This window comes from Tachyglossus aculeatus, chromosome 2, assembly GCF_015852505.1.
Source record: "Tachyglossus aculeatus isolate mTacAcu1 chromosome 2, mTacAcu1.pri, whole genome shotgun sequence".
In the NCBI taxonomy this organism is placed as follows: Eukaryota; Metazoa; Chordata; class Mammalia; order Monotremata; family Tachyglossidae; genus Tachyglossus; species Tachyglossus aculeatus.
This window is the reverse complement of record NC_052067.1, coordinates 132879080-132901218: the sequence shown is the minus strand read 5'-3', so window position 1 is coordinate 132901218 and position 22139 is coordinate 132879080. Positions and strand designations below refer to the sequence as shown.

Sequence of the window (22139 nt, the reverse complement as noted above, 5' to 3'; positions counted from 1 at the left end):
TTGCCTGATGCGTAGGTTGATTGGTAGCCACTGGAGATTTTTGAGGAGGGGAGTAACATGCCCAGAGCGTTTCTGCACAAAGACGATCCGGGCAGCAGCGTGAAGTATGGATTGAAGTGGGGAGAGACAGGAGGATGGGAGATCGGAGAGGAGGCTGATGCAGCAATCCAGTCAGGATAGGATGAGAGCTTGAACGAGCAGGGGAGCGGTTTGGATGGAGAGGAAAGGGCAGATCTTGGCGATGTTGCGGAGGTGAGAGCGGCAGGTTTTGGTGACGGATTGGATGTGAGGGGTGAATGAGAGAGCGGAGTCAATGACGCCAAGATTGCGGGCTTGTGAGACGGGAAGGATGGTAGTGCCGTCAACAGTGACGGGAAAGTCAGGGAGAGGGCAGGGTTTGGGAGGGAAGACAAGGAGTTCAGTCTTGAACATGTTGAGTTTTAGGTGGCGGGCGGACATCCAGATGGAGATGTCCTGAAGGCAGGAGGAGATGCGAGCCTGGAGGGAGAGAGAGCAGGGGCGGAGATGTAGATCTGGGTGTCATCAGCGTAAAGATGATAGTTGAAGCCGTGGGAGCGAATGAGGTCACCAAGGGAGAGAGTGTAGATCGAGAACAGAAGGGGACCGAGCACTGACCCTTGAGGAACCCCTACAGTAAGGGGATGCCTGTAAAAGAGACTGAGAATGAACAACCGGAGAGATGAGGAGAACTAGGAGAGGACGGAGTCTGTGTAGCCAAGGTTGGATAGCGTGTTGAGGAGAAGGGGGTGGTCCACAGTGTCGAAGGCAGCTGAGCGGTCGAGGAGGATTAGGACAGAGTATGAGCCATTGGATTTGGCAAGCAGGAGGTCATTGGTGACCTTTGAGAGGATTAGGATAGAGTAAGAGCCGTCTGCTCTGTAGCGTCTCCAGGTTTTGGGGTCAGCGGGCCCGCCCACAGCGGGGTGAGGCCTCCGCTGTCCTTTTCCCCACGTCTTTCTTTCATTCATTCCTTCATTCGATCGTATTTATTGAGCGCTTACTGTGTGTAGAGCACTGAACTAAGCGCATGGAAAGTACAATTCATTCGTTCAGTCGTATTTATTGAGCGCTTACTGTGTGCAGAGCACTGTACCAAGCGCTTGGGAAGTCCAAGTCGGCAGCATAGAGAGACGGTCCCTACCCAACAACGGGCTCACAGTCTCGAAGGGGGAGACAGACGGCAAAACAGAACAGGTAGACAGGCGTCGATACCATCAAAATAAATAGAATTATAGCTATATACGCATCGCTAATAGAGTAAGAAATATGTACTGTGCTGTGGGGAGGGGAAGAGGGGAGGGTGGGGGGAGTAGGGCGATGAGGAGAGGATAAAGTGGGGGGGGGGGCACACCTCTTCTTGGCTCCCCAGGTGGCCGTGGACATGGAGTTTGCCAAGAACATGTATGAACTGCACAAAAAAGTCTCTCCAAGCGAGCTTATCCTGGGCTGGTAAGCCGGGGCCTGCCTGGATAAGGGGGAGTAGCTGAGGGGTGGGCCCTTGGATTCCGAAACCACCCCCGGCGCTTAGAACAGTGCTTTGCACATAGTAAGCGCTTAACAAATACCATCATCATCATCTGTAAAATAGGGGTGAAAACTGTGAGCCCCCCCACCCCATGGAACAACTGGATTATCTTGGCTCTCCCCCGGTGCTTAGAACAGTGCTCGGCACATAGTGAGCGCTTAACAAATACCATCATCATTATTATCGCCCTAGCGCTTAGAACAGCGCTTGGCACATAGCGCTTAATCAATCAATCAATCGATCGTATTTATTGAGCGCTTACTGTGTGCAGAGCACTGTACTAAGCGCTTGGGAAGTACAAGTTGGCGACATACAGAGACAGTCCCTACCCAACGGTGGGCTCACACCATCATCAATATTATTACTGTCGCCCTAGTGCTTAGAACAGTGCTTGGCGCGTAGTAAACACTTAACAAATGCCGTCATTGTTATTATTGCTCTGCTCATAATAATAATAATAATGATAGCATTTATTAAGCACTTACTACGTGCAAAGCACTGTTCTAAGCGCTGGAGAGGTTGTCCCACGGAGGGCTCACAGTCTTAATCCCCATTTTCCAGATGAGGTCACTGAGGCGCAGAGAAGTGAAGTGACTTGCCCAAAGTCACCCGGCTGACAAGTGGCGGAGCCGGGATTGTCAGTGGGAAGAGCCCGGGCTTTGGAGTCAGAGGTCATGGGTTCGAATCCCGGCTCCGCCACACGTCTGCTGTGTGACCTTGGGCAAGTCACTTCTCTGCGCCTCAGTTCCCTCATCTGTAAAATGGGGGTGAAGACTGTGAGCCCCCCGTGGGACAACCTGATCACCTTGTATCCCCCCAGTGCTTAGAACAGTGCTTTGCACATAGTAAGCGCTCAATAAATACAGTTGAATGAATGAATGACGTCCGACTCCAAAGCCCAGTGGGAAAAGCCCGGGCTTTGGAGTCAGAGGTCATGGGTTCGAATCCCGGCTCCGCCACACGTCTGCTTTGTGACCTTGGGCAAGTCACTTCTCTGCGCCTCAGTTCCCTCATCTGTAAAATGGGGGTGAAGACTGTGAGCCCCACGTGGGACAATCTGATCACCTTGTATCCCCCCAGCGCTTAGAACAGTGCTTTGCACATAGTGAGCGCTCAATAAATACAGTTGAATGAATGAATGACCTCCGACTCCAAAGCCCGGGCTCTTTCCACTGAGCCACGCTGCTTCTCCAAGTAGTAATGATGATGATGGTGGTACTTGCTAAGCGCTTACTACGCGCCAAGCACTGTTCGAAGCACTCGGGAAATACCGCTGGCCGCTCGTGGCGGGCAGCGGATGCGTCTCCCGGCTCGGTCGCCCTCTCCCAAGCGCTCCGTCCGGCGCCCGGTAAACACCACCGGTCGATCCGCGGGGTGGGGGAGACGGGGGTGACTGCAAGCGGGCGGCGGGGTTCCGCCTCGCAGGTACGCCACCGGCCACGACATCACGGAGCACTCGGTGCTCATCCACGAATACTACAGCCGGGAGGCCCCCAACCCCATCCACCTCACCGTGGACACCGGCCTCCAGAACAACCGCATGAGTATCAAAGCCTACATCAGGTAATCAATCGATCAGTCGTATTTACTGAGCGCTTACTGTGTGCTGAGCACTGTACTAAGCGCCTGGGAAGGACAGGTAAGGCGGGGGAAAGCGTGGGGACCTCGGACGGGGACGCCGGGCCGCTTGCCGCTGCAGGAGAAGCGGCGCGGCTCGGTGGGAAGGAGCCCGGGCTTTGGAGTCCGGGGTCGTGGGTTCGAATCCCGGCTCCGCCCAATTGCCAGCTGGGTGACTTGGGGCAAGTCGCCTCGGTTCCCTCATCTGGAAAATGGGGTTAAGACTGTGAGCCCCCCCCCCCCCGCGGGACAACCCGATCACCTTAGAGAAGCAGCGTGGCTCAGTGGAAAGAGCCCGGGCTTTGGAGTCAGGGTCATGGGTTCGAATCCCAGCTCCACCACGGGTCTGCTGTGTGATCTTGGGCAAGTCACTTCACTTCTCTGAGCCTCAGTTACCTCATCTGTAAAAATGGGGATTAAGACTGTGAGCCCCACGTGGGACAACTTGATCACATTGTATCCCCCCCCCCCCCAGCGCTTAGAACAGTGCTTTGCACATAGTAAGCGCTTAACAAATGCCATCATTATTATTATTATTGTAACCTCCCCAGCGCTTAGAACAGGGCTTCGCACATGGTTAGCGCTTAATAAATGCCGCCGTTACCGGCTCGAAGGCCGCGTCTTGGGGAAAGAGGCGTGGACCGAAAAAAGTCATGGAAGGGTTCTCCCTCCGTCCGTTCCCCACCGGGTCGCCGGCACACCCCTCCGACAAAACAAGTGGCGTTTCGAGCCAGTCCCTGAAAATAATAATAATAATGACGACGGTATTTGTATCGCTGATGGTATTGGGAAGCAGCGTGGCTCAGTGGAAAGAGCACGGACTTTGGAGTCGGAGGTCGTGGGTTCGAATCCCGGCTCCGCCACTTGTCAGCCGGGTGACTTGGGGCAAGTCCCGTCACTTCCCTGGGCCCCAGTTCCCTCATCTGGAAAATGGGGATTAAAACTGTGAGCCCTCCGTGGGACAACCTCCCCAGCGCTTAGAACAGTGCTTTGCACATCGTAAGCGCTTAATAAATGCCATTATTATTATTATTCTCTGGGCCTCAGTTCCCTCATCTGGAAAATGGGGATGAAGATTGTGAGCCCCTTGTGGGACAACCTGATCACCTTGTATCCCCCCAGCGCTTCGAACAGTGCCTTGCACATAGTAAGCGCTTAATAAATGCCATCATTATTATTATTTGTTAAGCGCTTACTATTTCTAGACTGTGAGCCCACTGTTGTGTAGGGACCGTCTCTATATGTCGCCAACTTGCACTTCCCCAGCGCTTAGTACAGTGCTCTGCACACAGAAAGCGCTCAATCATCATCATCATCAATCGTATTTATTGAGCGCTTACTATGCGCAGAGCACTGTACTAAGCGCTGGGGAAGTACAAATTGGCAACATATAGAGACAGTCCCTACCCAACAGTGGGCTCACAGTCTAAAAGGCTCAATAAATACGATTGATTGATTGCAAAGCACTGTTCTAAGCGCTGGGGAGGTTGTCTCCCGGAGGGCTCGCAGTCTTAACCCCCATTTTCCAGATGAGGGAACCGAGGCCCAGAGAAGTGAAGCAACTTGCCCGGAGTCACCCAGCTGACAAGTGGCAGAGCCGGGATTTGAACCCGTGACCTCTGACTCCAAAGCCCGGGCTCTTTCCGCTGAGGCACGCTTAAGTTACCGGAGCGAGGCCTAGTGGCATGGGAGTCTGAAGACCGGGGTTTCCAGTTGTCTTGTCTGCTGTGTGGCCTTGGACAAATCACTTCACTTCTCTGGGCCTCAGTTCATTCATTCAGTCGTATTTATTGAGCACTTACCGTGTGCAGAGCACTGTACTAAGCGCTTGGGAAGTACAAGTTGGCAGCATATAGAGGCGGTCCCTACCCAACAGCGGGCTTCAGTTATCTGTAAAATGGGGATTAAGACCTTGGGCCCCACGGGGGCCAGATTAACTTGTATCTGCCCCAGCGCCTAGAGTGGCGTTTGGTACAGAGTAAGCGATTAACAGATACCATAATTATTATTATTACTTACTATTATTACTTCTTGAGAAGCAGCGTGGCTCAGTGGAAAGAGCACGGGCTTTGGAGTCAGAGGTCATGGGTTCGAATCCCGGCTCCGCCACATCATCATCAATCGTATTTATTGAGCGCTTACTATGTGCAGAGCACTGTACTAAGCGCTTGGGAAGTACAAATTGGCAACACATAGAGACAGTCCCTACCCAACAGTGGGCTCACAGTCTAAAAGGGGGAACATGTCTGCTGTGTGACCTCGGGCAAGTCACTTCACTTCTCTGAGCCTCAGTTCCCTCATCTGTAAAATGGGGATTAAGACTGTGAGCCCCACGTGGGACAACCTGCTCACTTTGTATCCCCCCAGCGCTTAGAACAGTGCTTTGCACGTAGTAAGCGCTTAACAAATGCCAACATTATTATTATTATTATTATTATTACTTGCCTGATGTGTGACCTTGGGCACGGCCCTTGCCATTCCCGTGCCTCTGTTGCCTCAACTGTAAAGTGGAGATTCAGTAATAATGATGATGATGGTATTCGTTAAGCGTTTACTATGTCACAAGCACTGTTGTAAGCGCTGGGGTAGAAGCACGGAAATCCGGTTGTCCCACGTGGGGCTCTCACGGCCTCAATCCCCATTTCCCAGATGAGGTAAGTTGAGGCACAGAGAAGCCCAAAATCACACAGCTGATAAGCGGCGGAGCCGGGATAAGAACCCACGAGCTCTGGCCCTTTTCTCCCTCTTATTGCGAGCCCCAGGTTTCTCCCCCAGTTCAGTGTTTGGCACCCAGTTAGCGTTCAATAAGTAGCACCTGTTGTTTGATGTCACACCTCCCGGACATTTAGACTGCTCCTCTGTCCGCCAGCCCGCGTGCCCCGATCCGCCGTCGGAGAGAGTCTCTGGGTTTTTCCGCGAGGGGCTTGGTTAATCAATCAATCGATCAATCGTATTTATTGAGCGCTTACGGCGTGCAGAGCACTGTACTAAGCGCTTGGGAAGTCCAAGTTTGCAACATATAGAGACGGTCCCTACCCAACAGTGGGCTCACAGGCTAAAAGGAGGGCTCAATAAATGCGATTTATTGAATATAAGTACGCAGTAAGCACTCAATAAATATGATGGATGATGATAAAGGGGGGAGAAAATAATAAATAAATAGAATAATAAAACGCTTTCTGTTTCGGTAGCGCTTCGATGGGCGTCCCCGGGAAGACGATGGGCGTCATGTTCACACCCCTGACGGTGAAGTACGTCTACTACGACACCGAGCGGATAGGCAGTAAGCGAACCTCCCCCTCCCTCCCCTCTCGTGGTTCATTCATTCATTCACTCGTATTTATTCCTCCCTTCAAGGCCCTGCTGAGAGCTCACCTCCTCCAGGAGGCCTTCCCAGACTGAGCCCCTTCCTTCCTCTCCCCCTCGTCCCCCTCTCCATCCCCCCATCTTACCTCCTTCCCTTCCCCACAGCACCTGTAGATATGTATATATGTTTGTACATATTTATTTACTCTATTGATTTATTTTATTTGTACATATCTGTTCTATTTATTTTATTTTGTAAGTATGTTTGGTTTTGTTCTCTGTCTCCCCCTCTTAGACTGTGAGCCCACTGTTGGGTAGGGACTGTCTCTAGATGTTGCCAGTTTGTACTTCCCAAGCGCTTAGTACAGTGCTCTGCACATAGTAAGTGCTCAGTAAATACGATCGATGATGATGATGATTTATTGAGCGCTTACTGCGTGCGGAGCGCTGTACTGGTGACCGGCGGGACCCCGTTGGGCACGAAGGAGCCGCCCCGGTCGGTTTGGATGCCCCGCACCCATCATTCGAAGTCGCCTTCAGGCGACCAAAACTCCTTCCGGACCTTGATGGCTGGCTCAGTGGAAAGAGCACGGGCTTTGGAGTCCGAGGTCATGGGTTCGAATGCCGACTCCACCACATGTCTGCTGTGTGATCTTGGGCAAGTCACCTCACTTCTCTGGGCCTCAGTTCCCTCATCTGTAAAATGGGGATTAAGACTGTGAGCCCCCCATGGGACAACCCGATCACCCTGTATCCTCCCCAGCGCTTAGAACAGTGCTTTGCACATAGTAAGTGCTTAACAAATGCCAATTATTATTATTATTATTATTATTTTCTGATTTAAAGAGCGAATGACCCGGGCCTAGAGGAAATCATCTCTGGCCTTTGATGCGGTTTTTCCCCCCACTCTCTGTCGCCTCGTCTCCTTCCTCTCTCGCACGTGCGCAGTCTGAAGGAGAAATCAATCAATCAATCAATCGTATTTATTGAGCGCTTACTGTGTGCAGAGCACTGTACTAAGCGCTTGGGAAGTACAAGTTAGCAACATATAGAGACAGTCCCTACCCAACAGTGGGCTCACAGTCTAAAAGGGGAGACAGAGAACAAAACCAAACATACTAACAAAATAAAATAAATAGAATAGATATGTACAAGTATGTGACCCTGGGGTCACAACTCCGGTTTGTGGCGAGGAGTGTATTGTTTTCCTTTGATTGCTTCAGTCTAGTACCTGCCCTTTTGAAGCCCCCTTAAACGTTCACGTTCGCCCCCCCCCCCCCCCACCTCGCTCGGCTGCCCGCCTCATCCGGGCTTGGGAGTCAGAGGTCATGGGTTCAAATCGCGACTCGGCCGCTTGTCAGCTGTGTGACTTTGGGCAAGTCGCTTCACTTCTCTGGGCCCCAGTTCCCTCATCTGGAAAATGGGGATTAAAACTGGGAGCTCCCCGTGGGACAACCCGATCACCTTGTAACCTCCCCAGCGCTTAGAACAGTGCTTTGCACATAGCGCTTAATAAATACCATTGTTATCAATCAATCGTATTTATTGAGCGCTTACTGTGTGCAGAGCACTGTACTAAGCACTTGGGAAGTACAAGTTGGCAACATATAGAGACGGTCCCTACGGGCCTCAGTGACCTCATCCTATATATATGTATATATGTTTGTACATATTTATTACTCTATTTATTTTACTTGTACATATCTATTCTATTTATGTTTTGTTTTGTTGTCTGTCTCCCCCTTCCAGACTGTGAGCCCACTGTTGGGTAGGGACCGTCTCTATATGTTGCCAACTTGGGCTTCCCAAGCGCTTAGTACAGTGCTCTGCACACAGTAAGCGCTCAATAAATACGAATGAATGAATGAATAAATACAATTGATTGAATGAATGAAAAGGGGGATTAAGACTGTGAGCCCCCTGTGAGACAACCTGATGACCTTGCATCCTCCCCGGCGCTTAGAACGGTGCTTGGCACATAGTAAGCGCTTAACAAATACCAAAGTTATTAAAATTATCATCCCCGGCAGCCGTATTCCAAAAACGGTGGCGCCGGTCTGCGTCCAGGCCCGTCGGTCTGACCCCCAGGGGCTCCTTTCATTCATTCATTCACTCATTCACTCATTCAGTCGTATTTATTGAGCGCTTACTGTGTGCAGGGCCCTTCAAGGCCCTGCTGAGAGCTCACCTCCTCCAGGAGGCCTTCCCAGACTGAGCCCCTTCCTTCCTCTCCCCCTCGCCCCCCTCTCCATCCCCCCCGCCTTACCTCCTTCCCTTCCCCACAGCACCTGTATATATGTTTGTACATATTTTTTACTCTATTTATTTATTTATTCATTTTATTTGTACCTATCTATTCTATTTATTTTATTTTGTTAGCATGTTTGGTTCTGTTCTCTGTCTCCCCCTTTTAGACTGTGAGCCCACTGTTGGGTAGGGACTGTCTCTATATGTTGCCAACTTGTACTTCCCAAGCGCTTAGTACGGTGCTCTGCACATAGTAAGCGCTCAATAAATACGATTGATGATGATGATGATGATGGACTATGCGCTTGGGAAGTCCAAGTCGGCAGCATCTAGAGCCGGTCCCTACCCAGCAGCGGGCTCACAGGCTAGAAGGGGGAGACAGGCGACAAAACAAAACATTTTAACCAAAGAAAAGAAATAGAATAGATACGTACAAGTAAAATAAATAGAGTAATAAATCTGTACAAACATATATACATGTAGACAGGTGCTGTGGGGAGGGGGAGAGGAAGGAGGGGGCTCAGTCTGGGAAGGCCTCCAGCACATAGGCTGGGAATCAATCAATCAATCAATCGTATTGATTGAGTGCCTACCGTGCGCGGAGCCATTCGGCCACGGAGAGAGACGATCCCTACAACGACGGGCTCAGAGGGCTCAGGGTTTGGGATCGGGTGCGGGCATCCCGGGTGGGTCGGAGTGGGCTGAGCGGTGCCCGCCGGCGGGGCTCCGGGGGGGACGCCGGGGAAGCGTCGGGCAAGGTGGTGCCCGCCCGGCGGGCGCAAGGGTCTCCGGCGGGCTGGTCGCGGAGGAGCGTCCCGAGATCATCATCATCATCATCATCAATCGTATTGATTGAGCGCTTACTATGTGCAGAGCACTGGACTACTACTACTAATAATAATAATGATGGCATTTATTAAGCGCTTACTATGTGCAAAGCACCGTTCTAAGCGCTGGGGAGGTTACAAGGTGATTCATTCATTCAGTCGTATTGACTGAGCGCTCACTGTGTGCAGAGCACCGGACTGAGCGCTTGGGAAGTCCAAGCTGGCAACACGTAGAGACGGTCCCCGCCCACCAGCGGGCTCGCAGTCTAGAAGGGGGAGACAGAGAACAAAACCAAACAGATGAACAAAATAAATAGAATAGATATGTACAAGTAAAATCAATAGAGTGATTAATCTGTACAAACATCTATACAGGTGCCGTGGGGAGGGGAAGGAGGTAAGGCGGGGGGATGAGGAGGGGGAGAGGGAACTGAGGCACAGAGAAGTGAAATAATAATAATAATGATGGCGCTTATTAAGCGCACACTATGTGCCGAGCACTGTTCTAAGCGCTGGGGAGCTTACAAGGTGATCAGGTTGTCCCACAGTGGGGCTCACGGTCTTCCTCCCCATTTTACAGATGAGGTAACTGAGGTGCAGAGAAGTGAATGCCCTCCCTCTGCCCCTCCGCCAAGCTAGCTCTCTTCCTCCCTTCAAGGCCCTGCTGAGAGCTCACCTCCTCCAGGAGGCCTTCCCAGACTGAGCCCCTTCTTTCCTCTCCCCCTCGTCCCCCTCTCCATCCCCCTGTCTTACCTCCTTCCCTTCCCCACAGCACCTGTATATATGTATATATGGTCGTACATATTTATTACTCTATTTATTTATTTTACCTGTACATTTCTATCCTACTTATTTTATTTTGTTGGTTCTGTTCTCTGTCTCCCCCTTTTAGACTGTGAGCCCACTGTTGGGTAGGGACCGTCTCTATGTGATGCCCATCTGTACTTCCCAAGCGCTTAGTCCAGTGCTCTGCACATAGTAAGCGCTCAGTAAATACGATTGATTGATTGATTGAAATGACTTGCCCAAGGTCACACAGCCGACACGCGGCAGAGACGGGCTTTAGAACCCATGACCTTCATTTGTTCATCCAGTCGTATTGATTGAGCGCTTACGGTGTGCAGAGCGCCGTACTGAGCGCTTGGGAAGGACAAGTTGGCAACATAGAGAGACGGTCCCTACCCAACGGGGGGCTCACAGTCTAGGAGGGGGAGCGGGCAGGCCGGGGGGGGTCCCACACTCCGCTCTCCTCCTCCTCCTCCTCCTCAGTCGACCTGATCACGAAGACGTGCTTCAGCCCCAACCGGGTGATCGGCCTGTCGACCGACCTGCAGCAGGTGGGCACGGCCTCGGCCCGGATCCAGGACGCGCTGAGCACGGTGCTGCAGTACGCCGAGGACGTGCTGGTGAGGGGCATGGCGGCGGGGCGGGGGGCTTCTCAATCAATCAATCAATCAATCATCAATCGTATTTATTGAGCGCTTACTATGTGCAGAGCACTGGACCAAGCGCTTGGGAAGTACAGATTGGCATCACATAGAGACAGTACCCACCCAACAGTGGGCTCACAGTCTAAAGGGGGGAGGCAGAGAACAGAACCAAACATACCGACGAAATAAAATAAGTAGGATAGAAATGTACAAGTTAAATAAATAAATAAATAAATAAATAAATAAATAAATAAATAAATAAATAAATAACCCCCCCCCCCCCCCCCCCCCCCCCCCGGTTCAGTCCGGAAAGGTCTCCGCCGACAACACCGTGGGCCGTTTCCTCACGGACCTGGTGAACCGGGTGCCCCAGATCCCCCCCGAGGACTTCGAGACGATGCTCAACAGCAACATCAACGTGAGTGGGCCCCGGGGGGACGGGAGCGGCGGCCCACGCCGGGGGGGCCCGGGTGGCGGGTTCCGATCGCGCCGCTTCGCTTCTCCGGGCCGCGGTTGTCACCTGTAAAACGGGGGGTGGAGGCGGGAAGCCCCCCGGGGCACCCCCCGATCGCCCCAGCGCTCACAAAGTGAGCACTTTTAACGGACCGTTAGCAGAAGCGGCGGCGGAAAGAGCCCGGGCTGGGGGTGTCCGAGGTCGTGGGTTCCGATCCCGCCTCCGCCGAGCCCCTTCGCTTCTCTGGGCCTCGGTTCTCATCTTCTAGACTGCGAGCCCGCTGTCGGGTAGGGACCGTCTCTAGATGTTGCCGACTTGGACTTCCCAAGCGCTTAGTCCAGTGCTCTGCACACAGTAAGCGCTCAATCAATACGATTGAATGAATGAATGAATCTGTAAAATGGGGACTGTGAGCCTGTTGTCGGGTAAGGACCGTCTCTATCTGTTGCCGACTTGTACTTCCCAAGTGCTTAGGACAGTGCTGTGCACACAGTAAGCGCTCAATACGATTGAATGAATGAATGAATGAATCTGTAAAATGAGGGCTGTGAGCCCGTTGTCGGGTAAGGGCCGTCTCTATCTGTTGCCAACTTGTACTTCCCAAGCGCTTAGTACAGTGCTCTGCACACAGTGAGCACTCAATCAGTGTGATTGAATGAATGAATGAATCTGTAAAATGGGGACTGTGAGCCCGTTGTCGGGTAAGGGCCGTCTCTATCTGTTGCCGACTTGTACTTCCGAAGCGCTTAGTACAGTGCTCTGCACACAGTAAGCGCTCAGTCAATACGGTTGAATGAATGAATGAATCTGTAAAATGGGGACTGTGAGCCCGTTGTCGGGTAAGGGCCGTCTCTATCTGTTGCCAACTTGTACTTCCCAAGCGCTTAGGACAGTGCTCTACACGCAGTAAGCGCTCAATACAATTGAATGAATGAATGAATGAATCTGTAAAATGAGGGCTGTGAGCCCGTTGTCGGGTAAGGACCGTCTCTATCTGTTGCCCACTTGTACTTCCCCAGCGCTTAGTCCAGTGCTCTGCACACAGTAAGCGCTCAGTCAATACGGTTGAATGAATGAATGAATCTGTAAAATGGGGACTGTGAGCCCGTTATCGGGTAAGGGCCGTCTCTATCTGTTGCCGACTTGTACTTCCGAAGCGCTTAGTCCAGTGCTCTGCACACAGTAAGCGCTCAATCAATACGATTGAATGAATGAATGAATCTGTAAAATGAGGGCTGTGAGCCTGTTGTCGGGTAAGGACCGTCTCTATCTGTTGCCGACTTGTACTTCCCAAGCGCTTAGTACAGTGCGCTGCACACAGTAAGCGCTCAATCAGTACGATTGAATGAATGAATGCATCTGTAAAATGGGGACTTGTGAGCCCGTCGTCGGGTAAGGGCCGTCTCTATCTGTTGCCCACTTGTACTTCCCAAGCGCTTAGTCCAGTGCTCTGCACACAGTAAGCGCTCAATAAATACGATTGAATGAATGAATGAATCTGTAAAATGGGGACTGTGAGCCCGTTATCGGGTAAGGGCCGTCTCTATCTGTTGCCGACTTGTACTTCCCAAGCGCTTAGTACAGTGCGCTGCACACAGTAAGCGCTCAATCAGTACGATTGAATGAATGAATGCATCTGTAAAATGGGGACTTGTGAGCCCGTCGTCGGGTAAGGGCCGTCTCTATCTGTTGCCCACTTGTACTTCCCAAGCGCTTAGTCCAGTGCTCTGCACACAGTAAGCGCTCAATAAATACGATTGAATGAATGAATGAATCTGTAAAATGGGGACTGTGAGCCCGTTATTGGGTAAGGGCCGTCTCTATCTGTTGCCGACTTGTACTTCCCAAGCGCTTAGTACAGTGCTGTGCACACAGTAAGCGCTCAATCAATACGATTGAATGAATGAATGCATCTGTAAAATGGGGACTTGTGAGCCCGTCGTCGGGTAAGGGCCGTCTCTATCTGTTGCCCACTTGTACTTCCCAAGCGCTTAGTACAGTGCGCTGCACACAGTAAGCGCTCAATCAATACGAATGAATGAATGAATCTGTAAAATGGGGACTGTGAGCCCGTTGTCGGGTAAGGGCCGTCTCTATCTGTTGCCGACTTGTACTTCCCAAGCGCTTAGTCCAGTGCTCTGCACACAGTAAGCGCTCAATAAATACGATTGAATGAATGAATGAATCTGTGAAATGGGGACTTGTGAGCCCGTCGTCGGGTAAAGGCCGTCTCTGTCTGTTGCCGACTTGTACTTCACAAGCGCTTAGTCCAGTGCTCTGCACACAGTAAGCGCTCAGTAAATACGATTGAATGGATGAATGAATGATTGATCACCCCAGCGCTTGGCACAAAGTGAGCACCTTAACGAGGACCGTTACCAGAAGCGACGTGGCTTCGTGGAAAGAGCCCGGGCTTGGGAATCAGAGGACGTGGGTTCTAATTGGGGCAGGCCCGAAAACTCCCCACAGCACCTGTATAAATGTATATATGTTTGTATGTATTTATTTCTCTATCTACTTATTTTATTTGTTTATTACTTATTCGTTTTAATTGTACATGTTTATTCTGTTTATTTTATTTTAGTATGTTTTGTTTTGTTGTCTGTCTCCCCCTTCTAGACCGTGAGCCCGCTGTTGGGTAGGGACCGTCTCTAGATGTTACCGACTTGTACTTCCCAAGCGCTTAGTCCAGTGCTCTGCACACATAAGCGCTCAATAAATACGATTGAATGAGTGAATTAATGAATTCCGGCTCCACCACTCATCAGCCGGGCCACTTGGGGCGAGTCGCTTCGCTTCGGCGTGGCTCAGTGGAAAGAGCCCGGGCTTGGGAGTCCGAGGTCATGGGTTCGAATCCCGGCTCCGCCACTTGTCAGCTGTGTGGCTTTGGGACAGTCACTTCACTTCAGAGTGGCTCAGTGGAAAGAGCCCGGGCTTGGGAGTCCGAGGTCATGGGTTCGAATCCCGGCTCCGCCACTTGTCAGCTGTGTGGCTTTGGGACAGTCACTTCACTTCAAAGTGGCTCAGTGGAAAGAGCCCGGGCTTTGGAGTCAGAGGTCATGGGTTCGAATCCCGGCTCCGCCACTTGTCAGCTGTGTGGCTTTGGGCAAGTCACTTCTCTGGGCCTCGGTTCTCTCATCTGTAAAACGGGGATTAAGACTGAGACCCCGGTGGGACAACCTGATCACCTCGTAACCCATTTGAACAAAGCCCGGGCTCTTTCCACTGAGCCACGCTGCTTCTTACCGCGTGCAGAGCCCTGTACTAAGCGCTTGGGAAGTCCAAGTCGGCAACATACAGAGACGGTCCCTACCCAACAGCGGGCTCACGGTCCACTGCTGTGCACACGGTAAGCGCTCGCTAAGTACGATTGAATGAATGAATGAATGAAACAAAAAAACGGACAACCAACAGTGCCCTGTGCGTAGTAAGCGCTCGATGATGACGATGGCGATACCCCGGCTCCCACGGCCCTTTCCTCGCGTCTTTTCTTCCCACCTCTAATTGTCGGCCTCCTCCCCTCCCCAGGACCTCCTGATGGTGACCTACCTGGCGAACCTGACGCAGTCCCAGATCGCCCTCAACGAGAAGCTCCTGTGCCTGTGATGGTCCCCCCCGTCCCCGGGCCATCACACCGTCACCGTTCCCCCGAAGGTGCCGCGGCCCCCAATAAAGTTCTCTTCTTTCAACCCGGGGAGTGACTCAGTTTCTCCTTCGGTTGCCTTGCAGCTCATAGCTGGCCGAGAGGCGGGTAGCCCCGGCAGGGGGGTAGGTCGCCAGCCCCGGGCTGGACATATTTATGGTTGTACATATTTATCACTCTATTTATTTATTTTACTTGTACATTTCTATCCTACTTATTTTATTTTGTTGGTATGTTTGGTTCTGTTCTCTGTCTCCCCCTTTTAGACTGTGAGCCCACTGCTGGGTAGGGACTGTCTCTATGTGATGCCAATTTGTACTTCCCAAGCGCTTAGTACAGTGCTCTGCCCATAGTAAGCGCTCAATAAATACGATTGATTGATTGATTGATTGGACCGTGCCGTCCCGCAGCATGGCTGGGTGGAAAGACCCCGGGCTTTGGAGTCAGAGGTCTTGGATTCAAATCCCGGCTCCGCCGACTGTCAGCTGGGTGACTCGGGGCGTGTCACCTCACCTCTCTGGGCCTCGGTCCCCTCACCTGTCAAATGGGGATAAAGACTGTGAGCCCCCCCCCCCCCCCCCCCCCGTGGGACAACCTGATCTCCTTGTATTAATTCATTCAGTCGTATTTATCATCATCATCATCAATCGTGTTTATTGAGCGCTTACTATGTGCAGAGCACTGGACTAAGCGCTTGGGAAGTATAAATTGGCAACATCTAGAGACAGTCCCTACCCAACAGTGGGCTCACAGTCTAAAAGGGGGAGACAGAGAACAAAACCAAACGTACTAACAAAATAAAATAAATAGAATAGATATGTACAAATAAAATAATAAATAAATTTATTGAGCACTTACTGTGTGCGGAGCGCTGTACTAAGCGCTTGGGAAGTCCAAGTCGGCAACATATAGAGGCGGTCCCTACCCAACCACGGGCTCACAGTCTAGAGTCCCCCAACTGTCAGCTGTGCGACTTTGGGCGAGTCACCTCACTTCTCTGGGCCTCAGTTCCCTCATCTGGAAAATGGGGGTGAAGACTGTGAGCCCCCCCGTGGGACAACCTGATCACCTTGTAACCTCCCCAGCGCTTAGAACGGTGCTTGGCACGTAGTAAGCGCTTAATAAATGCCATCATTATTATCATCCCTGCCTGCCGTGGGTTGGCAGAGAGTGGCCGAGCAACCGAGCCGGGGCTTGGAAAATCCGGCGCTGACAGAAGAGCAGCGTGGCTCAGCGGTAAGAGCCTGGGCTTGGGAGTCAGGTCATGGGTTCTAATCCTGCCTCTGCCACTTGTCAGTTGTGTGACTTTGGGCAAGTCACTTCACTTCTCTGGGTCTCAGTTTCCTCACCTGTAAAATCGGGATGAAGACTGTGAGCCCCATGTGGGACAACCTGATCACCTGGTGTTCATTCATTCACTCGTATTTATTCAATTGTATTTATTGAGTGCTTACTGTGTGCAGCGCACTGTACTAAGCGCTGGGAAGTCCAAGTCGGCAACATATAGAGACGGTGAATCAATCGTATTTATTGAGTGCTTACTGTGTACAGAGCACTGTACTAAGCGCTTGGGATGGCCAAGTTGGCAACATATAGAGACGGGCCCTACCCAACAGCGGGCTCACAGGCTAGAAGGGGAAGACAGACAACAAAACAAAACATTAACAAAATAAAATAGATATGTACAAGTAAAATAAATAGGTCCCTACCCAACCACGGGCTCAGAGTCCACCAACTGCCAGCTGTGTGACTTTAGGCAAGTCACTTAACTTCTCTGTGCCTGTTACCTCATCTGCAAAATGGGGATTAAGACTGTGAGCCCCCTGTGGACAGTGCTTTGCACATAGTAAGTGCTTAATAAATGTCATTATTATTATTATTATTCTCTGTGCCTAAGTTATCTCATCTGCAAAATGGGGGTAAAGACTGTGAGCCCCCCGTGGGGCAACCTGATCACCTTGTAACCTCCCCAGCACTTAGAACAGTGCTTTGCACAGAGTAAGCGCTTAATAAATGCCATTATTATTATGAGCAGGGGAGTAACGTGTCCATAGCGTTTCTGCACAAAGATGATCCGGGCAGCCGTGTGAAATATAGATTGAAGTGGGGAGGCAGGAGGATGGGAGATCGGAGAGGAGGCTGATGCAGGGTACACAGGGCCTGTCCCCCCTTGGCTTTTCAGAAAAATTCCCGAGCCCCACCGCATTTTTATCGGGTCACCGTGGCCTCCTGCTCTCCCCCATCCCTTTGCTGGCCACAGCCACTCGCTTTTGGGGTTTCCAGCTTCCTGCGTGAAGGAAGGGAAAAAACCTGGCCCACAGTTATTTTCTCTCCTTTTATTTTACGGAGCACTTCGCTGAGTGCCAGAGGAGGATACAGTGCTTAAATACTATTGAGCTATTGGCGCTTATTTTTTTACGATATTTAAGCAGTTACTATGTGTCATGCACTAAGCGCGGGGTAAGATACAAAAAGACGAGAAGCAGCATGGCATGGCGGGGAGGTGTCCTCACTGCGCCTCATTTTCCTCACCGGGCCTGGTTCTCGCCCGTCCCGCCGTCGACCCCCGGCCCACGTCCTCCCCCTGGCCCGGAATGGCCTCCCTCCGTACATCATCATCAATCGTATTTATTGAGCGCTTACTATGTGCAGAGCACTGTACTAAGCGCTTGGGAAGTACAAATTGGCAACATATAGAGACAGTCCCTACCCAACAGTGGGCTCACAGTCTGTGCGCCAAGCTAGCTCTCTTCCTCCCTTCAAAGCCCTACTGAGAGCTCACCTCCTCCAGGAGGCCTTCCCACACTGAGCCCCCTCCTCCCCCTCTCCTCCCTCCCGCCTTACCTCCTTCCCCTCCCCACAGCACCTGTATATATGTATATATGTTTGTACATATTTATTACTGTTTTATTTGTACATATTTATTCTATTTATTTCATTTTGTTAATAAGTTCTGTTTTGTTCTCTGTCTCCCCTTCTAGACTGTGAGCCCGCTGTTGGGTAGGGACCGTCTCTGTATGTTGCCAACTTGTACTTCCCAAGCGCTTAGTACAGTGCACAAAGTAAGCGCTCGATAAATACTATTGAATGAATGAGTGAATCATTATTAAAATGAGTCCAAGCAGCACAGAAGGAGCTTCAGTTCAGGCTTTGTTAGGTTCATTTTTCTGTTTCCTCACACCCAGTATTCAGCACCAGGTTTTTGTAACTTTCCATTTCATCTGCTTCCTTATTATGTGTTTAGAATGCATTTCATGCCTTTGGGGATATTAGTATAATTAGCAAAGAAGGAGATTTGTTTCTCCTTTAGTTGGTCTTCCTGTAGTTCTCCCTCTACTGCCAACCTGCTCCTATTTGTGTCTGACCTTGCTGTCTGGGGCTTCTTTTCTCCTCTGGTTGCTTGAGTCTCCCCGCCTATATCCTGTGCACCAGGATGAATGAATGAATGCATGGATGGATGGATGTGAATGAATGAATGAATGCATGGATGGATGGATGTGAATGAATGAATGAATGCATGGATGGATGGATGTGAATGAATGAATGAATGCATGGATGGGTGGGTGAGTGAGTGAATGAATGCTTGATTGCATGGATGGATGGGTGAATGAATGAATGCTTGAATGCATGGATGGATGGATGAGTGAGTGAATGAATGCATGGATGGGTGAGTGAATGAATGAATGGATGGATGGGTGAGTGAATGAATGCTTGAATGCATGGATGGATGGGTGAGTGAATGAATGCTTGAATGCATGGATGGATGGATGAGTGAGTGAGTGAATGAATGCATGGATGGATGAGTGAGTGAGTGAATGAATGAATAAATGAATGCAAGCATGGATGAGTGAGTGAAAGAATGCATGCATGCATGAGTGAGTGAGTGAATGAATGCATGCATGCATGAGTGAGTGAGTGAGTGAGTGAACGAATGCATGCATGCATGGATGAGTGAGTGAATGAATGAATGAATGCATGGATGGATGAGTGAGTGAGTGCATGAATGCACGGATGGATGGATGACAGTGAATCAATCAATCAATCAATCGTATTTATTGAGCACTTACTGTGTGCAGAGCACTGTACTAAGTGCTTGGGAAGTATAAGTTGGCAACATACAGAGACGGTCCCTACCCAACAGTGGGCTCACAGTCTAGAAGGGGGAGACAGAGAACCAAACCAAACATATTAACAAAATAAAATGAATAGAATAGATATGTACAAGCAAAATAAATAAATAGGGTAATAAATATGTACAAACATATACACATATATACAGGTGCTGTGGGGAAGGGAAGGAGGTAAGGCGGGGGGGATGTAGAGGGGTGGAGGGGGAGAGGAAGGAGGGGATGAATGACTGAATGAATGCATGGATGGACGGATGGATTGAGTGAGTGAATGAATGCATGGATGGATGGATGTGAGTGAGTGAATGAATGAATGCATGGATGGATGAGTGAGTGAATGAATGCATGGATGGATGAGTGAGTGAATGCATGGATGAGTGAGTGAATGAATGAATGCATGGATGGATGAGTGAGTGAATGAATGCACGAATGGATGGATGAGTGAATGAATGAATGCATGGATCCACTGTTGGGTAGGGACTGTCTCTATATGTTGCCAATTTGTACTTCCCAAGCGCTTAGCACAGTGCTCTGCACACAGTAAGCGCTCAATAAATACGATTGATGATGATGATGATGATGATGGATGAGTGAATGAATGAATGCATGGATCCACTGTTGGGTAGGGACCGTCTCTAGATGTTGCCAACTTGTCCTTCCCAAGCGCTTAGTCCAGTGCTCTGCACACAGTAAGCGCTCAATAAATACGATTGATGGTGATGATGGATGAGCGAGTGAATGAATGAATGCACGGATGAGTGAATGAATGAATGAATGAATAATGAATGAAAGACCATTTAAGGAAGCAAGCAGAAGGCGGGAGGGACGCAGAGAGCGGTCCCTCGGCCGCTTCCGGGGGCGCGTGTTTCCGGGACGGAGGCTTTTCCCGGGGACACCCGGGGCGCGCATGCGCGGGGGGGCGGGGCCGTTGGTGGGGCGGGGCTTCCGCGCGCCTGCGCGTTGCGTCCCCTCCCCCTCCCCCACCCCGGGCCGCGAGAGACGATGAACCTGGAGCGGCTGAGGAGGCGCGTCCGGCTCTATCTGGACCAGGTGGGCGCCATGGCGGGAGGGACTCGGGGCAGATCCCGCCTTTTCATCCCCTCGGTGATTCCTAAACCTTTTATTTACGTTTTAATATCAATTTGCCCATCCCTGTGTTCCGGCTTCATCCTGCCCTCGACTGTTTCCCCGTGGAAATAATAGAAACAGGCTGGATCAGTTCAAGAGAGACAAGAGGCGGGGCTCCTGCTAAGCCAACTAATTAGCTTCTAAATCTGCTTCTTATTGGAAGACCTGCCCCCTGGTAACGGGGCTGTCTTTCCCTTCAAGGCCCTGCTGAGAGCTCACCTCCTCCAGGAGGCCTTCCCAGACTGAGCCCCTTCCTTCCTCTCCCCCTCGTCCCCCTCTCCATCCCCCCATCTTACCTCCTTCCCTTCCCCACAGCACCTGGATATATGTATATATGGTTGTACAGATTTATTACTCTATTTATTTGTTTATTTTACTTCCCTGGTAACGGGCTGTCTTTCCCTTCAAGGCCCTGCTGAGAGCTCACCTCCTCCAGGAGGCCTTCCCAGACTGAGCCCCTTCCTTCCTCTCCCCCTCGTCCCCCTCTCCATCCCCCCATCTTACCTCCTTCCCTTCCCCACAGCACCTGTAGATATGTATATATGGTTGTACAGATTTATTACTCTATTTATTTGTTTATTTTACTTCCCTGGTAACGGGGCTGTCTTTCCCTTCAAGGCCCTGCTGAGAGCTCACCTCCTCCAGGAGGCCTTCCCAGACTGAGCCCTTTCCCTCCTCTCCCCCTCGTCCCCCTCTCCATCCCCCCATCTTACCTCCTTCCCTTCCCCACACCACCTGTATATATGTATATATGGTTGTACAGATTTATTACTCTATTTATTTATTTTACTTGTACATTTCTATCCTATTTATTTTATTTTGTTGGTATGTTTGATTCTGTTCTCCGTCTCCCCCTTTTAGACTGCGAGCCCACTGTTGGGTAGGGACTGTCTCTCTGTGTTGCCAATTTGGACTTCCCAAGCGCTTAGTACAGTGCCCTGCACATAGTAAGCGCTCAATAAATACGATTGAGTGATTGATTTTCAAAACAAACCAGAGAGGACCGACTTGAAACGTGAAAGCTTCGTCATTTCACCCCAGGCAAGATCTACAGATCAGTTCGCCAGCTCTACCCTCAACGAGTCGCCATTCTCGTTTAACTAAATCCTGCGGGTTAGTTTGCGCGGGAAATAAAATCCAAGTACAGCCTGAGAATTTGCCTTTTTTCCACACGTTAAAGGTTGAATTTGGATCCCTGAAATTCACTCCAAAAGCCCCAGAGCGGCCCAGAAATGGCCACCCCTTCCGGGCCAGGCCCGCTGGGCGACGCTTAGCATCTCCGACGCCATTTTACCCAGGACGGGCCTCACCCCCACAGAGCCCAGCATCATCACCGTGATGGCGTTTCTGAAGCGCTTACTGTGTGCTAAGCGCTGTTCTAAGCGCTGGGGGGGGATACAAGGTGGTCAGGTTGGCCCATTTTGGGCTCACAGGCTTCATCCCCATTTTACAGATGAGGGAACTGAGGCCCACATATGCAATAATGATAATGGCATTAAGCGCTTACGACGTGCCAAGCAGTGTTGTAAGCGCTGGAGGGGATACAAGGTGGTCAGGTTGGCCCAATTTGGGCTCACAGTCTTCATCCCCGTTTTACAGATGAGGGAACTGAGGCCCACAGATGTAATAATGATGGCATTTGTTAAGCGCTTATGTCGTGCCAAGGGCTGTTCTAAGCGCCGGGGGGGATACAAGGCGGTCAGGTTGGCCCATTTTGGGCTCACAGGCTTCATCCCCGTTTTACAGATGCGGGAACTGAGGCCCAGAGATGTAGTAATGATAATGCTGATGGCATTTGTTAAGCGCTTACATCG

General features: G+C 50.8%; 2 protein-coding genes across 2 annotated transcripts in view; both read left to right on the top strand.

The window, feature by feature from the left end:
* Positions 1-15121, top strand: part of EIF3F (eukaryotic translation initiation factor 3 subunit F) — a 30815-nt gene extending 15694 nt beyond the window's left edge. The window contains exons 4-9 of the mRNA XM_038763089.1: positions 1391-1470; positions 2972-3109; positions 6355-6446; positions 10813-10949; positions 11278-11391; positions 14956-15121. Coding sequence (XP_038619017.1) covers positions 1391-1470; positions 2972-3109; positions 6355-6446; positions 10813-10949; positions 11278-11391; positions 14956-15033 — 639 coding nt within the window. The 3' untranslated portion in view covers positions 15034-15121. The remainder of the gene's footprint in view (positions 1-1390; positions 1471-2971; positions 3110-6354; positions 6447-10812; positions 10950-11277; positions 11392-14955) is intronic.
* A 5071-nt stretch (positions 15122-20192) lies between these two features.
* The window catches only part of CDC16 (cell division cycle 16), a 93837-nt gene continuing 91890 nt past the window's right edge, over positions 20193-22139 (top strand). Inside the window, exon 1 of the mRNA XM_038767800.1 lies at positions 20193-20247. Coding sequence (XP_038623728.1) covers positions 20200-20247 — 48 coding nt within the window. The 5' untranslated portion in view covers positions 20193-20199. The remainder of the gene's footprint in view (positions 20248-22139) is intronic.